At 47.0% G+C, this 17871-nt stretch overlaps 1 protein-coding gene across 6 annotated transcripts in view; it reads right to left on the reverse strand.

The window, feature by feature from the left end:
- LOC123377623 (probable E3 ubiquitin-protein ligase MID2) overlaps positions 1-17871 on the reverse strand; it is a 432199-nt gene that overhangs the window by 70635 nt on the left and 343693 nt on the right. For 5 of the 6 annotated variants that reach the window (XM_045030745.1, XM_045030744.1, XM_045030748.1 and 2 more), the window contains exons 5-7: positions 13195-13343; positions 11303-11430; positions 8042-8185 (exon numbers count right to left, since the gene is read on the reverse strand). In XM_045030745.1, the coding sequence (XP_044886680.1) occupies positions 8042-8185; positions 11303-11430; positions 13195-13343 (421 nt within the window). Of the gene's footprint in view, positions 1-8033; positions 8186-11302; positions 11431-13194; positions 13344-17871 lie in introns of those variants that run through there. The other variant, XM_045030750.1, reaches the window with a different exon arrangement.

Consider the following 17871-nt stretch of genomic DNA (forward strand, 5'->3'; position numbering starts at 1 on the left):
GCACATTGCAGTCACTTGAATGCTGGGCTAGCTGCCCATAATGCACTGCTCCCAATGCCTCTGCAGATGCTGCAAATGTGGCCACGACAGTGCGCTCGTAGCTGTCAGTGTGGCCAGATTGCAGCGCTTTCCCTACTCAGCTGTACGAAGACAGGTTTAACTCCCAGCGCTGTACAGCTGCAAGTGTAGCCATACCGAGTCACTTCAGAAACTAAAGCCAGCCTTGGCTCTCAGAGAAACACTTGCATGAGGCTGATGGGTGGGGATATGAAAGTCCATAGGTCAGGCCTCCCACATACCTCAATGCCCTGCAGATCACCAACTGGCCAATGAAGTGAATTTGGTGCTTTTGCCCCAGAAATAAGAAACAAGCCAGTTGATTCCCTTGGCTCTAAAATCAACAACAGTTTGTGAGAACCAGAAAGGGACCTCAACTAGAATCAGAGCAGGTGAGCTAGTCTGCCCTTCCCCTGATGGGAACATGATTTGAGACAGAGCCCAGTGATGTATAATCCCATTGCTGCATTCTTGTTCTCTCTGTACCTGCTACAGTTGGTTTATCAAGATGAGGGTTGATCAAAAAGTTTTCATCAAAACTATTTTTTGATGGAAAACTGGATTTTCAACAAGATGAATGTTTTCATGATAAGTGTCTGCATTCCGTAGGAAACTGTAATTTTTCATTGAAAAAACACACACCTAGAACCCAGAATATTTTGATTTGGATAATCAGTTGAAGTACTACATGGGAGTTGTAGTTCTGATTCTTCAAAGATCCCCTTTTCCTCTATGCCTCCCCCAGTTGGACTACATCTCCCATGATGCACCACAGCCAGGGACTCCCATGATGGAACGAACCATGCTGAATCATGGGAGATGCAGTCTGAATGGTGATCCCAGCCTATAGAGGAGAATGAGAGCATGAGGCACCCAAACTACATGAAGCACCACAGCAACATTTCTGATTTAAAATATTTTAGATTTTGGCTTTTTTTTTTTTTTTGCTTAAAAGCCAAACTAAGAGCTCCTTCCCAAAGGATTGAACACTGTACCCTGCAGGGGCTGAGACAAGGGATTCCACAGCCAGGAGAGTTCATTGGCAAAAGGAGACAGTTCAAACCTTCTGCTGTAAATCACTTGCATTGTACCCATTCCAACTGTTACTGGGAAATGCCTTCATTAAATACATCTAACGACACACTGGGAGTTTCTTTCTGAATTAGTCCTAACTGCGTCCTAAGCAGCACATTTCTGGGGCAGACTCAGAGCTGGAGTCAACCAGCACAGGGGTCACACTGAGTTACGCCAGCTGAGGAGCTGGCCTGCGGAGCTCTTCCAGTTGCCCGCGGGTGGAGTTCATTGCGGATCAGCTATAAGTACAAAACAGGGAAGCTGCTGGTAATTCGGTGGTAATACCTGGAGTTTAGCCCCCTCTCCTCTTTTTATTTAATTGGAGTCTTTTGGGGGGAGAATCCCAGCTGTTTTGAAAATAACATGGGAGCTCTGTATAGTATAGCAGGGGTGCCAGCCAAGCTGTGCCCCTCCAAGGCAACTGATCTGAAAATACAATGTTCCTTTGAGGGTGAGTTGAATATAGGGTGACCAGATAGCAAGTGTGAAAAATCGGGATGGGGTGCAGGGGTAATAGGCTTCTATATAAAAAAAAGCCTCAAATACTGGGACTGTCCCTATAAAATCGGGACATCTGGTCACCCTAGTTGAATATGTCTCCCTAACCAGGGATGGTGACATTTATACTGAAGTGTTTGAAGCAGCCCTGTCCCTACAGGGAGGAGGTAGGGGGTACTACCTCCCACCATCTGCCAGCAGCCTCAGGCGTAGCTCTGGGAGTGCAGCGAGAGCCTGCTGCCCACTCCCTCCTGCGGCTACTCACATGCACTGCGCTGGCCATCTGCTGCATCCCAGCGGAGGGAGGAGAGCAGTAATGGCGGCTCTATCACCTGCATCGCTGCCAGCTGCGGGAGCTTCATGGAGAGCAGGAGGAGAGCCCGACTGGCTCTGCCTCAGTCTGGGGCAGAGCCTAGCAAAGGACAGATCTCCTCCCCCACGCAGCTCCACAGGGGGAAAGAGAGGAGAAACTGAGAGTGCCAATAGCCATTAGAGCCCTGCCCTGGCCCAGGTTAGAGCCCAGGGGCTGCTCTAGTGGATGCTAGCTGGCAATGCTTCCCTCCCCTCCCCCACAGGACTGTACACTGGCTGTGGATAGCTGAAGCACAGCACAGTCCAGCCACTCCCCTTCCCCACCCTTGCACCGATGCTGGGAGGAGGGAAGCAAAGGAGGCGTCTACAGCAGCCTTATGCCTGCCAAGGAATCCTTGCACAAGGGGATTCTCCCACAGGTTGGATTCTGCTTCCTTTGTGCCAGCCACATGAGACAGAGCAGAGAGCCTGCCCCTCAGTACTGACTGTGGTCCCTGGGCCTTTTGGGCTGGACACCCTGCCACAGGAGGAAGAACTCTTTGCTTCTCTCTATTAGCAGGAGTGCTCGATGGGCCAGCCTGACACAGTATGCATTTTAACCACCCTCAGCTGGAGTCTTATAACATTGTTTCTCCTTCTCCCCTGTGTTAGGAGACACTTCTCTCATCCCCTTGTCATCACCGTGCAGCCAAAGGAAGCTCTAGAAATAGCTTGAGACAAAAGTTTCCCGCCGCTGAGTCTCACTGAGGAACTTGGGACAGAGTGTTTGGATCAGAGACACTCGTTCCTCTCGCAGTCCCTGTCACATCCTCCCTCCTCCACACAGCTCAGTTACCAGGGGAAAAGACCAGATTCTAGGCCTTTGGCACCGACCTCAGTGTCCAAGCTACAGTGAAGAAAAATACCTTCTCTGTAATAGTCAGGTCAGAGACCTATTCTGATTCTTTGGAGAACAAATTCAGTACAGAATCATAAAAATGTAGTGCTGGAAGTACCTCAAGAGTCCAGTCGCCTCTGCTGAGGCAAGCCAAATAAAACCTAGACCATGCCTGACATGTTTGTCTCACCTGTTCCTGAAAACCTCCAGTGACTGGGATTCCAAGTTTTTCCTAATGTTAACCTAAATCTCCCTTGCTGCAAACTAAGTTGATTCCTTCTTATCCTACCCTCAGTGGACATGGAAACCAATTGTCCACCATCCTCTTTAGAACAGCCCTGAACATATGTGAATATACGGAAGCTTTAAAATGACCTGACTTGGAAGAGGAAATAATATCTGCTGGAAAACAAGTTATTGAGAGGAAGGCTGGTCCAATGGCTAGCACAGTAGCTTGGGGGAGCTGAGTTCAATTCCCAGCTCCGCCACAGACCCCCTGCATGACCCTGGACAAGTCACTTTCTGTGCCTCAGTTCTCCATCTGTAAAATGGGCATAACAGCACTGCCCTGACTCAGAAAGGTGGGTCAGGGTAAAGACATTAACAATTGTGAGGTGCCTTAGATAGATGTTCAAGAGACTAAAGAAGCAAGTGCTAAACCACTGGTCAGTGCTTCTGTTACATAGAAATGTGGACATTCTGGAAATGTATGAATGGCTCTTATTGCCCAAGCATTATACCTTCCTGAAGGAGGAAAGGGATCATGTAGCTAAGTGGTTATTGCTTAATTTCCCACGTGAACATGCATAATACTTCTGATATCAAGAGAGGGACCTTCACCAGAGCCCTCTCAAAACCAACTCCACAAACTGTCATGGGAACTTTGTACCTGTTTCTTCAGATTGTACTAATTTTTCACATCATATTTGAAAGGGGAGGGAGGTAATGTTCTAAAATGAGAAAATTCACATATTCCCTCATGCCATGAGGATGAGTCCAGCTACTGGAGAAACGAATCACTGTGTCTGAGGGCAGAATCAATAGCCCTTGGCTTTAAAGGCTCTGTGCTTTTGCCACTTACCCTACACATCTGTAAAAATCAAAAGAATGACATTTTCTTTGTTTACAATCAAGTTTTTGATCAGCTCTGAAGATGAATAATGACCAAGAGTAAATAGATACTGAAGACAAGTCATCTCAACCACAGTTTTGAATCTCTGGTCTCCTCAGTCTGTAATTTACTGAGTCTACTTAATGACAATGGTGCTAGCAAAGAGCTGGCAATACCTTGTTTGGTATTCTTAATTTGGGGCAGGGGAATCAAGTAGATGTTTAGCACGTTTGTTAAATTTTAACCCCAAGGCAATTTGCATATTGCTTTATCACCAAGACTTCAGCTCATTTCTGATGTCTGAAGAAATTCTGACTAGTGACTAGAGTTTTGTTCTAATATTAGCTAATGTCAGATGTAAACTTTGAAATGGTAAATACACTTATTTTAAACAGCAGACTTGCTGTATCTGGAGCCTGATCAGAAGAACAGCCAGCCCAGATTTGCCTTTTCTGATGTTCCTTTGTGCTGTCTGATTTTGTTTGACCCAGGCTAGTATGGTGCTGCAAGATGCTAGGGAAAAAACTACAACCACCGCTTTGCTGCTAGGCAGAGATTGTTACACAAGAGACAAAGGTGAACAGTAATAGACCAACCCTAGTGCACACCCCACCATGCAGGTGAGCGAGGTACTCCAAAATCAGAGGCAGGTGTCCGAGACTAGAGGGTAAAATCGGCGAGGTCAGAGAAAAAACTAAATTATGTGATTGCAATGCTGGGGAAAGGTGCTGGACTGACAGCTGTAGAGGACAATCTATTTTGGGCCAATCTCAGAACAGGTCCTGCAGCGGCAGTGGCTGGAAAAGTCTGTTGACATTCCCCCGGCATCCAGCACCCACCTCCAGGGTTATCTTTCAATGGCTTCTTCAGTCCTTGGCTTCTCTGGGACTTGGGGCCATTTGTAATGCCTGGTTTTGTGACTTGTGTAGTGTCCACTAGGGGCTCCATCCTGCTCACCTGACTCCAACTGCAGCACAACTGGGCTGTATGAAGTGGGACCATGAGCCCCAAAATTATTTCACACTAGCCACTGGACAGCCATCAGATGATGACAACATTGATGGCATGCTCCCGCTTCACACAGCAGTCTGTCACAGCACACTACACACATTTCAGTGCGCTGTAGCAGTGTCCACACAGGAGGTACTGCATGGCAAGCTAAGGTGCTGTACTAATGTCCCATGTAGACTCTGGGTTACTAGCTTTTTGGGCAGGACTTGATCTCCCCACCATTAACCTCTGTTCCAGTGCTAATATATTTACAGTATATCTAGCTCTTGACCCTCTAGTTTAGGACAGCAGTAACAGATGAAATATTCAGAACAAATCAGCACAGATGATCTATTGTCTCAACAAAACATTGGTGTCCAAGAGAAGCATCCCCTTCCCAGAATTTAGGGGGGGGTTTCTCTTCTTCCCTTTTCTGTTGCTGTATCCCCACTCTTGGTCCTTATTCACTGCAAAAAGTGATGTCCTGGGGCACAAAATGTCTTTTTAAAATACTTCTATTCACAAGCCTGCCTTCTCTCATGTTCTGCAGTTGACTAGCCCCACATCCACCTATTGTGCCATGCAAATACATAACAATAAACCCCGTGAAAGACTTTGTATCCCATTATGAACTTCCTGAGTCATGGGAGCCATTTGTTAAATATACTATGAAATATTTTTCAGATTAAAAAACCAAAAAACCTCCGATTTAATTATTATCTAAGCACAGCGTGTGTCTAGCATGTGTAGAGGGGACAAGCCTTCTCTTTCTCATTACTGGGCATAAAACAGGGTATAAAAACAGGGTAGGGATAAATATGACAAGTTTGGGTGAATTGCATAAAATATGTCAACAACCCCAAGAGCACAAAATATTTGGTTAGGACACAACCAGGAGTTCATGTTCAAGGAGATCCCAGCCAGGCTGCGGTGCTGCTTTCCAAATTTTACGACCCAGAATAGATGGTTAGGGATGAGTTACAAATGAAAATAGTTGTCACCCTGTTTGCTCTAGCAGCAAGGCTGGGGGTGGCTACAACCCTGTGGAATCCTTGTAAAGATGGCCCTTAACACAGCATGGCTACTGCAGCATTGAGCCTACTGCCATGTGAGAGCCGGCACTCACTGCTGTCCAAGTCTTTGCTGATGAGGTGGGAACTGAAGCGCACACTGATGATTCCTCACCATTTGACCACAGCCCATTTACTAAGTGATTAGGTGCCGACAGGCTTCAATCACTAAGATCCCTCCACGTTCCTTTAATCTTATCGCTGGCCAAGCAAACCTGTAGCAGGGTTGACGAGTAATTAGATAAGACAGGCATTTTCTGAATGAATTACCTAGAGACTTCTCTTGGTATTGTTGTGGGGAATAAATAAAACAAATTTCATTTTTAGCCTGCAGCTTGCTGAGCACCAGCTTTGTCCTATTTGTATAATCCTAGGGAATTATGTGAGCGTGTTGCTATGCACATGTCTCTTGGTAGCTCCCCGAATGACCAGCCACCAGACAGATTAGATTTGCTAATGCTGAGGATGCTTCAGTGAACTGAAGGATGTTGGACGCTCAGTGCAGCACAAAACAATTCAATTCTGGACCCCCAAAGCACAGAGTTAACAAACTGCACTTCAAAGTTCCTCTCTGCTCCTTAATCATTTCGATTACTGCTCTGAGACATATCCTCAGCAAACCTCTGACATGTCCTCAGCTTCCTCCAAACTCCCATGTCTCCTGGGCAAGCCAGCTTGCTAACTGCCAGAGCACAAAGCTTCCATGGTTTATTTATGCTACCCAAATAGGACATGGGCCGGGGAAGAATGGGGAGTGACCAAGCCCCAGTGCAATGGAATATATATGTCCTGGGGCCTTACAAAAGGAATGAGAGAAAAGGAACTTCTGTTAGCTCGCTGCACTTTGATTAAATCAGTAGCCAACAGGATGGCGAGTTCTTTGTTACAGACTGTCCAAGGGTGCTGGCGTCTAAAGGACTGAGCATGGGAGACAGCAACTCAGACTCCAACCCCAGCTCTTCCACTGTTTACCTACATGGCCTTGGGCAATTGACTTCCCCTCAATGCCAGCTTCCCCATGCATAACAGGGGGCTGATACTTGCCTTCCTCAGTGGGGCAGGTAAACCATTCCTCACTGATAAGTGTTTGAGTGCAAAGTGTTAGCAGTATTAATGGTAAATCAGCAGAGTCTGCTGTGGGTTAGCAACCCCAGTGCCTTGCACCAAGCTGTGAGAGGCCCAGGTTTAGGTCCCAAGTTTGGGCCCCAGTCTGACAGGAAGTGGGGTGCTAGGGAGGTGGCAAAACATTCAGTCCCCAGGGAGTGGGCTCTGGTGGGTGGGCAGAACACAGTGTCAATCTGGAGCCCGCCCTCCGTGGAAAGTGCTCATGCAACTCTCCTCAGCCAAAGACCAGTGGCCCAGGTGCAGAGACTCAAGGGAGGAAGGTGAAAATTGCAGGGAATCCTCTCTAAAGTGCTCTCCTCCCCATCCCCCACAGACACTGGATACCCGCACAGAACCCATGTACAAACAGGATGCAGAGAACACTTTAAAAAGACAGTCAAGCTAAAATTCCCATTAAGAAAACAAGATGCCTGGCTTGTTAACCCCATCTTCATTCTCAAATGGCAATCCTTAGGGGAAACCTCATTTACTTTTGTCTCGGTAACACTGATTGTTTACTTTTGCTGTATTGCTGAACTTGGAGAATGAAAATTGATTGGCCAGTTTCACTTGTTGGCACTCGTGCATAAGCCCTTTGTGGCAAGGCTGGGTTGCAAATGCCGTAGGGGAAGGGAGCAATCACAACCACACGCTGTTTTCACCAGACTTCCAAAAATACCCCCAAAAAACAAAAACAGAGCAAAATTTTCTCCTATGCTTGAGTTTTGCAAAATTTTGTTTCTAACCAAAACTAATTTGGGGGGTTAAACAGCTCTCAAGGTTCCTGGCAAGTTGATATGGGAACTGCGATGCTACTGTAGTCCTTGAACCCTTCCTGACATTGACCGATGGCATCTTTTCTGCCAGACTGGACTGTGATCCCTGGTGATGCCCTCTTTACTTTCTTCACTGCAACACTGCATTCATCACAAGCAAATGGCTACTTACTGATGAAGTTGGCCTGGCCGGTGAAGATGGTGTACTGGAGCTCGTAGGAGCTGACACTGAACTCATCCTCCGAGATCCAATGGACTGTAATGGTGTCATGGGAAGCTGTACAAAGCTCCTCTCGGACAGATGGTGGATTCGGTGCTGCATGGACGACAGATGACAATGTAGAGATAATAAGGGGTTTTCACATCCACTTGGGTGACACCTCATAATGGAGATAGTCTCTATATGGAGGGAGCACAGAAACTGCACTGAAAAACCAATTCTATGTGTTGTTGAGTGACTGCTGGAGTAAAATGGAGGCTCCTGGAAGGGCTGGGGCATCAGGGACAAGGCTAGGAGACCACTTATTAATGTGGTCACATTGAAGGCTTAGGCCGCTAATTAAAGCCCCGCCTCTGGTTGGCACTGATTTTTTAACAACCTTTTTATCTGATAAATGTTCTGGACACAGATGACATTTCTCCTCCTATATTATCTGCTTGAAAATCTGATAGATGGACCCAAAGATCAGTTAGCTTCTCTGGTGCATTTGTCTCCTCAGTGGCTTCAAGTAGCCTTGTAAAGAAACACAGGTATCTCTATACAGCAGTTGGGCGAAGTAATTCCCAGTCCAAGTAGATGTACCCATGATAGCTTGAGCGGAGCTAGCATGCTCAACATATCAGTGTGGCCATGGCAGCATGGCTATTTTCTGTGTGCTACCTTGAGGCTATGCCCTCTGCAGATACCATACACTACATGGGCAGGTTTCCCCCACTTTCTTCAAATGTGGAAGAAAATCCGTCAAAAAGGACTGCAGCACATCAGGACGGGAGTAGCCCTTCATTGCTATTTACTTGCATTATGGTATACCCTTTATTATTATGTGTATTACCGTCACACCCAGAGACCCAAATCTGGATCAGAGACCCAATGTGCTAGGTGCTGTCTGAACACAAAGGTTGACATGATCATAGAATCATAGAATCTCAGGGTTGGAAGGGACCTCAGGAGGAGGTCATCTAGTCCAACCCCCTGCTCAAAGCAGGACCAAACCCAACTAAATCATCCCAGCCAGGGCTTTGTCAAGCCTGACCTTAAAAACCTCTAAGGAAGGAGATTCCACTACCTCCCTAGGTAACCCATTCCAGTTCTTCACCACCCTACTAGTGAAAAAGTTTTTCCTAATATCCAACCTAAACCTCCCCCTCTGCAACTTGAGACCATTACTCCTCGTTCTGTCATCTTCTACCACTGAGAATAGTATAGATCCATCCTCTTTGGAACCCCCTTTCAGGTAGTTGAAAGCAGCTATCAAATCCCCCCTCATTCTTCTCTTCTGCAGACTAAACAATCCCAGTTCCCTCAGCCTCTCCTCATAAGTCATGTGCTCCAGCCCCCTAATCATTTTTGTTGCCCTCTGCTGGACTCTCTCCAATTTATCCACATCCTTCTTGTAGTGTGGGGCCCAAAACTGGACACAGTACTCCAAATGAGGCCTCACCAGTGCTGAGTAGAGGGGAATGATCACATCCCTTGATCTGCTAGAAATGCCCCTACTTATACAACCCAAAATGCCGTTAGCCTTCTTGGCAACAAGGGCACACTGTTGACTCATATTCAGCTTTTCGTCCACCGTAACCCCTAGGTCCTTTTCTGCAGAACTGCTGCCCAGCCATTCGGTCCCTAGTCTGTAGCAGTGCATGGGATTCTTCCGTCCTAAGTGCAGGACTCTGCACTTGTCCTTGTTGAACCTCATCATATTTCTTTTGGCCCAATCCTCTAATTTGTCTAGGTCCCTCTGTATCCTAGCCCTACCCTCCAGCGTATCAACCACTCCTCCCAGTTTAGTGTCATCTGCAAACTTGCTAAGGGTGCAGTCCACACCATCCTCCAGATCGTTAATGAAGATATTGAATAAAACCGGCCCCAGCACCGACCCTTGGGGCACTCCACTTGATACCGGCTGCCAACTAGACATGGAACCATTGATCACTACCCGTTGAGCCCGACCATCTAGCCAGCTTTCTATCCACCTTACCGTCCATTCATCCAGCCCAGACTTCTTTAACTTGCTGGCAAGAATACTGTGGGAGACTGTATCAAAAGCTTTGCTAAAGTCCAGAAATAGTACATCCACTGCTTTCCCCTCATCCACAGAGCCGGTTATCTCGTCATAGAAGGCAATTAGGTTAGTCAGGCATGACTTGCCCTTGGTGAATCCATGCTGACTGTTCCTGATCACTTTCCCCTCCTTTAAGTGGTTCAGGATTGATTCCTTGAGGACCTGTTCCATGTTTTTTCCAGGGACTGAGGTGAGACTGACTGGCCTGTAGTTCCCTGGATCTTCCTTCTTCCCTTTTTTAAAGATGGGCACTACATTAGCTTTTTTCCAGTCATCTTTTGGATGATCCCCATCCAAAAGAGCTTTCAATTTAAGGCTTCAAGACACATACAAAGGGCAGCAAAGAGGAAATACTAAACTATATTACACGTTGAATGTATTACATGTTTTTTTTCAAATGTACTATTGGCTGCTCATTTCCTGTGGGCAGCATGGCAGGAAGTGGGATTTGAAGAAGGAGGTTCCAGGGATTTTTTCAGAGAGGGCATTCCCAGCATTCAGCAAAGCGGCAGATGTCAGCACCACTGGAGCAGAGGAGATGGGAAAGGGGAAGCAGGAGATAGCAGCCAATGTGATGAGAGCAGATATGAAGGGACAGAACTGTGAAGGTGCTTGGAAGTGAGACATTTCAACTGGATGGGGTGGAAATAGGGGAACCATGAGAAGGACTTAAAGTGGGATGGGGTGGTTACAGGGTCAGAAGGAAGATGGCCATAGCAACTGACTGGACAGAAGTGATGTGAGTGAAGGGAAGGGTCCGAGGAGAAGGATGCTGTACTCAAGCCAAGGGATGAGAGCGTGACTCAGAGGTTTTGCAGAAAGGGCAGAGAATTGTAACAGATTTCAGAAACAGCCACCCTAAGAACATGCCTGAATACCAAAAGCCCAAGGACTGATGACTGGGCCACTCCATTATATAGATAGATAGATAGATATACCTATCTCATAGAACTGGAAGGGACCCCGAAAGGTCATCGAGTCCAGCCCCCTGCCTTCACTAGCAGGACCAAGTACTGATTTTGCCCGCAGCATCAAGAAGTTTAAAAGACTAGAACAACTTACAATGTAATTGATATTAAAATATTTTCCACCTCATCTGAGAGGACAAAGAAGGTTACAGCATGTGTTAGGAAAGCAGGATCAGCACACACCTGTTAGATAATCCAGCCCCTCCAGCAGTTTCTTTTCTCTGGAAAAATCTAAAGCAAAGTTTTCAAAGGCATCGTTAAAATTGATATCTGGTATCAGCACTTGAGAGGATGCAGTTGCCATGGCGACCCTGAAAGAAAGAAAAGAGCATCAATATACATTAGGGTGTGTTTGGACAACCCAGCCGGCAGTTAGATTGCTGATTAAAAAGGTGCAAACAGTCTTGCAGTAATGTAACATGCCAGGAGGAAAACCACCACCCAAAGCAGGCTTCTCTGGAGAAGCAAAGCAGCAAGCCCCTGGGGAAGGGCCTGGTGGCTTTGTTTCCTTTTGTTGTTGTTCTTAGTGACAGAAGCATCCTCCTTTTGCTCTTTGAAACAATCATAAACATTACACTGGGCTAGACAGGGCTACCAAGCGACAGCGCTGCTTGTTCTTCCAAGGAAGGACATGCTCCCATTCACACTTCATATTCACCTTCTGAACGACTTGCCTCCCATTGTCCCAGCTGGACATTCGCCATCCCAGAGTGAATGGCACCCCACACCTGATACGATCCCTAGTGAAGATTCTCACAGGCCTTGTCTGCACTAGGACATTTCTGCTAATATTTGCCACTGCTGCATCTCCACTTGTGGCTGCAATGGTGTGACTCTGGGCAGGTCTACACTAAGGGCGGGGGTCGAACTAGGGTACGCAAGTTCAGCTACGTGAATAGCGTAGCTGAACTCGAAGTACCCTAGTTCAAACTACTTACCCGTCCAGACACCACGGGATTGAAGTCCGCGGCTCCAAGGTCGACTCCGCCATTGCTGTTTGCAGTGGTGGAGTACCGGAGTCGACCGGAGCGCGCGGGGAGTTCAAACTATCGCGTCTAGATTAGACGCGATAGTTCGAACTCCGAGAAGTCGAATTCACCGCGTCGACCCGGCAGGTAAGTGTAGACTAGCCCTTAGAGCACCAGCACCCACCAGTGCTTTCAGCACTGAGTTGTGCAGGTCAGCTCTAAACAGGGTTGGATTGGAATACCCAGTAATCTCCTGGGGCCCTGTCTACACCCACTAGTGAATGAATATTATAGGTTCCCCACTATGGCCAGTCCACAGAGGTTATGAGTCAGTTACAGCCCTAGTTAAAGAACCTGACTCTAGCTCATACAGTAATAGCTTGTGCTGTTTAGCTCTGGAGGTCCTCAGTTCAATCCCTGGTGTTTCAACCCAGAGGGCAGCTGACAGCACCACCACTACTAGTGGAACTGAAAGGGAGGTAACCATGACCAGTAATTATTCAGCAGATGAACCCTAGTGCCATCATTCTTTCAATGTTTCACCTATTACTCTCACTGGCCAGTCTCAAACCCTTGTACCTGTCATACGATTTGCTGGTGGCCCTGTGTGATGCTGCATGCTGTGCCACTGTAAAGCACTTTGATAGTTGGCAAGAGGGGGGAGGGATAGCTCAGTGGTTTGAGCAGTTGGCAAGAGGGGGGAGGGATAGCTCAGTGGTTTGAGCATTGGCCTGCTAAACCCAGGGTTGTGAGTTCAATCCTTGAGGGGGCCACTTAGAGATCTGGGGTAAAAAATCTGTCTGGGGATTAGTCATGCTTTGAGCAGGGGGTTGGACTAGATGACCTCTTGAGGCCCCTTCCAACCCTGATATTCTAAGAGTACTCTTTGTGAGCACCACTTCTGTGGCTGTGAGGCTTAGTAAATAGATAAAGATGGTTCAGAAAACAGGCAGCATTGAGGGAAAAATCTCACAAGATAAATTAACTTCCAGGGGGGGTTCTGTGCTGAGACAGCTGTTTTTTCTACCACTCAAAAAAACACATGCACCATTTTCTACCAGGGATTCAAACCCAAGTTAGCTGGCCAGTAACACCTAGCAAGCCCACCTCTCAGCCACATTCCTGGCAGTCTGCAAGAACCGTGCATGGTCATTCTCTTTCAGGATATGTTCTGCTTGATTGATGAGGACCGTGGAGCGCTCCAGGCACTGCCGACAGTTAGCTACCTGCTGGGCCAGCTTCCTCAGCTTCATAACCTTGGAGAGAGGAGCAGAGGGGAAACAAAAAACAGAAAACAGCACTTGAAGGAGATCAGCAAGGAGCCCTGGGAATTGGGCTTATTAATCAACTGGCTAAAGTTGCCATGTTTAGGACAAGGCTGACGGAGAGGCTGCCCCAATGGCTTATCCTCTGCAGTGCCCTGTGAGGACATCAAAGGCATTGCTTTAAAACCAAAGGAGAAAGCACTGGTCTTAGCAGAGGAGGCTTCTCAATGAAAGTCAGCAGGAGTAAAACTCTGCCAGAGCCTTGTGCTCCAGCCCCTCCCAGCCAAACAGCTTGTTGTGAAACAGAGAGTTAAGAAGCATTTAAAGGTGCACTCTCTGTGTTCATTTAGGTCAGCATGGATTCACCAAGGGCAAGTCATGCCTGACTAACCTAATTGCCTTCTATGACGAGATAACCGGCTCTGTGGATGAGGGGAAAGCAGTGGATGTACTATTTCTGGATTTTAGCAAAGCTTTTGATACAGTCTCCCACAGTATTCTTGCCAGCAAGTTAAAGAAGTATGGGCTGGATGAATGGACGGTAAGGTGGATAGAAAACTGGCTAGATGGTCGGGCTCAACGGGTAGTGATCAATGGTTCCATGTCTAGATGGCAGCCGGTATCAAGTGGAGTGCCCCAAGGGTCGGTGCTGGGGCCGGTTTTGTTCAATATCTTCATTAACGATCTGGAGGATGGTGTGGACTGCACCCTTAGCAAGTTTGCAGATGACACTAAACTGGGAGGAGTGGTTGATACGCTGGAGGGTAGGGATAGGATACAGAGGGACCTAGACAAATTAGAGGATTGGGCCAAAAGAAATATGATGAGGTTCAACAAGGACAAGTGCAGAGTCCTGCACTTAGGACGGAAGAATCCCATGCACTGCTACAGACTAGGGACCGAATGGCTGGGTAGCAGTTCTGCAGAAAAGGACCTAGGGGTTACGGTGGATGAAAAGCTGAATATGAGTCAACAGTGTGCCCTTGTTGCCAAGAAGGCTAATGGCATTTTGGGTTGTATAAGTAGGGGCATTTCCAGCAGATCAAGGGATGTGATCATCCCCCTCTACTCAGCACTGGTGAGGCCTCATTTGGAGTACTGTGTCCAGTTTTGGGCCCCACACTACAAGAAGGATGTGGATAAATTGGAGAGAGTCCAGCGGAGGGCAACAAAAATGATTAGGGGGCTGGAGCACATGACTTATGAGGAGAGGCTGAGGGAACTGGGATTGTTTAGTCTGCAGAAGAGAAGAATGAGGGGGGATTTGATAGCTGCTTTCAACTACCTGAAAGGGGGTTCCAAAGAGGATGGATCTAGACTGTTCTCAGTGGTAGAAGATGACAGAACAAGGAGTAATGGTCTCAAGTTGCAGAGGGGGAGGTTTAGGTTGGATATTAGGAAAAACTTTTTCACTAGTAGGGTGGTGAAGAACTGGAATGGGTTACCTAGGGAGGTAGTGGAATCTCCTTCCTTAGAGGTTTTTAAGGTCAGGCTTGACAAAGCCCTGGCTGGGATGATTTAGTTGGGTTTGGTCCTGCTTTGAGCAGGGGGTTGGACTAGATGACCTCCTGAGGTCCCTTCCAACCCTCAGATTCTATGATTCTATGATTCTATGATTACAGAACAGACAGACTGGGAAACCCTGGGAAACCCTGGGAAAAAGGCTTTTGGTTGCTCTAAACGCTTGTGCGATCAAAAGTGATGCAGCTGCTCTTCACTTTTCACATTTTCAAACTCTGAGGGCTTAAATCTCACCTTATTCCCTTTACTTTAGCACAAAAAAATAAGAAATTAATGTAACCCCTTTTTGAGTTGGCCCTAGTTTAGGGACAAATCTCCTCTTTGAAAGCAGGTCAGAACAGTACAAGGAAACCTCACACTTCTCTAGAGCGGCTCAGTCAGTGCACAGCTCAGACTTTAGCACTCAGAAAGCATTACAGTTTCAGTCACAGATAGTTTTGTAACTGCAACCCAGGGGGTGAGATGTGACAATAACATGGGATGGGGAAGTAAGCTGCGACACCTGGAATCAGATGCAAACTCAACCAGCTGTAAACATGATCAGACACGAGCATGCACAAAGAATGACGGACATCTCAAAAGCAGTCAGCCCCACTCTGCACCAAGCTGCATTCGGATATCAGGAAGCCCATTTCTAAGTAGCAGGATAACAATTAACTTGTCACCATTCCCTGCTTCAAAGTCTTTGCTGCATTTTGGAAGTCATACTGTGCCCTAGACAAAGTTCAAATCAGAAGAAATTCAGTACTGTCAGGGAAAAATGGCCAACAATTCAGATTTTCTGCAGGGAATTTCTTAAGTGTGTTTATTGGCTGTTTAAGATAACACATGATAAACCAAAAATTCACAGCACTGATATTTGAAGTTCTGTGGTATCATCTCTCTGATCTTTCTTCGGCAAAGCATGGTGACAAAACTGAGGGCATCTTGTGACAGTGGAGTTCACAATGAAACCAGAATGACCAGTGTTTCTTATGGTGTCAAATCCCGAAGTCCATACTCAAGGAAATGTCATATTGAAGTTCTCAGAACACCTCAGGACTGTGCCTGGGTGAGGGCCTCCTACGGAATGATGTTGAGATCTGCAATGTGTTAGGTGAGGCAATGGTTCTTCTACCCACTTCAGTGCCCCAGGGTGACACACATTCCTTTAGTGGAGAAATTCTAGCTGCAATAAGTGCACTCACCCAAGGAACCAGCCACCTACGTGGTGCCCAGAATGGTAAATCTTCATGAAAACAGCTTTATTTTCAAGGACAGATTCAAACTGTCTCCTGATGAAAACCAGGATTGCCATTTGCTGCCCAGCTGGCCAGGAAAGTGTGCCAGTCTCTAATTTTTGAAAGGCCACGTTTGAAGCGTATGTGGATGTCTCAGGGCACTGAGATGGCTGCAGCTATGGTGCATTTGGTGCTAGGGAACTAACAAGCCTAGAGACTGAAGTCCGCTATTCACAGTATGGGTGCAGCATGGCCAGAAGTGCCTCCAGCCTCCCTCAACCTGCTGTAGCCTATATGCCCCAACCATGACCTCAGAGACCCATCTAAGCATGAGAGGGCATTAGCTTACACGTGGCCTCTGACAAGGCTGCTCATAAGGATGCTGCTCAGTGCCCCAGGTGATCAGATGTGGGCACTGTCCCATCAAATGCTTGAGTGCAACGTGCTACCATAGGCGAAGTAGCTGTCAGGGGGCAAGAACTTTCAGTCGCTGCTAACCACAGATGCATGGGAACCACCAACCTAGATGGGAAAGGCTCCCCCATCCCACCCCCACTGCCAAGCCATCCTGCCTTGGTAAAATGCCCCCATGGCAGTGCCTTACTTAGCATGAGTGATCAAGGAGAAGGACTGCCTGGAAATCACCAGAGCAATCAAGCACGGGCGCTTGGCTGCTTTCATTTTTCTCCTCATTAGAGAAAAAAATGTGGGCAGAACTTTCTCTTTGAACCCACAGTCGAGGCAGGCCAGTCCTGCTTTAGTAATGTCTGCCCCTTACCCAGTACTGAGACAAAACCAAATGTGATTTTGACTGGTATCAGATGGGGACACCACTTTGATGAATGCACTGCTCTGTCCCCGGTGGCATGTGTGACAATACACTCCATCTGATTTTATGAAAATATGCTAATGAGTTTGAATATAATGTAACTGGAATATGCTTCATGCAAAAGGTCTCTTGTAAGGTGTCATTACAAAGCTTATAATCTACTGAGTGTGGTCATCCTATTAGTATAAATGTATCATTCTTGTATCTGAAACTAGAAATATGAAATATAACTCTGAGGTCCTATTGTAATTAGGCAAAGTGCGGGCCATTAATGGTGGTTTGGAATTTTGATGGCTCCCATCAGCTGAACAATTGGTTGTAAATGGCTTAAGCTTTATACAGAGTAAAACAGATTTATTTGGGATTTGGATCCCATTGGGAGCTGGGTGTCTGGGTGCTAGAGACAGGAAAAGACAGTTACCTTTTCCGTAACTGGTGTTCTTCAAGATGTGTTGCTCATGTCCATTCCACAGTAAGTGTGCATGGTCACCACGTGCACCGGTGCCGGAAGTTTTTCTCTTAGCAGTACCCATAGGGGAGCACCCCTAGCAACCCCTGGAGTGACGCCTCTATGGCATGGTATAAGGGGTGCTGTGAGCTCCCCCCACCCTCAGTTCCTTCTTGCCAGACAACTCCGATAGAGGGGAAGGAGGGCGGGATGTGGAATGGACGTGAGCAACACGTCTCAAAGAACACCAGTTACGGAAAAGGTAACTGACTTTTCTTTTTCAAGTGATTGCTCATTTGCATTCCACAATAGGTGATTCCAAGCTATATCTGTTGGAGGTGGGTAGGAGTTCACAGACACTCGGGATGGAGCACTGCCCTGCCAAACCCGGCGTCCTCCCTAGTCTGGGAGATGATCACATAATGAGAGGTGAACGTGTGGACCGACGACCATGTGGCAGCCCTACAAATATCCTGAATAAGGACATGAGCCAGAAAGGCA

Source organism: Mauremys mutica, chromosome 9 (assembly GCF_020497125.1).
Source record: "Mauremys mutica isolate MM-2020 ecotype Southern chromosome 9, ASM2049712v1, whole genome shotgun sequence".
Lineage (NCBI taxonomy): Eukaryota > Metazoa > Chordata > Testudines > Geoemydidae > Mauremys > Mauremys mutica.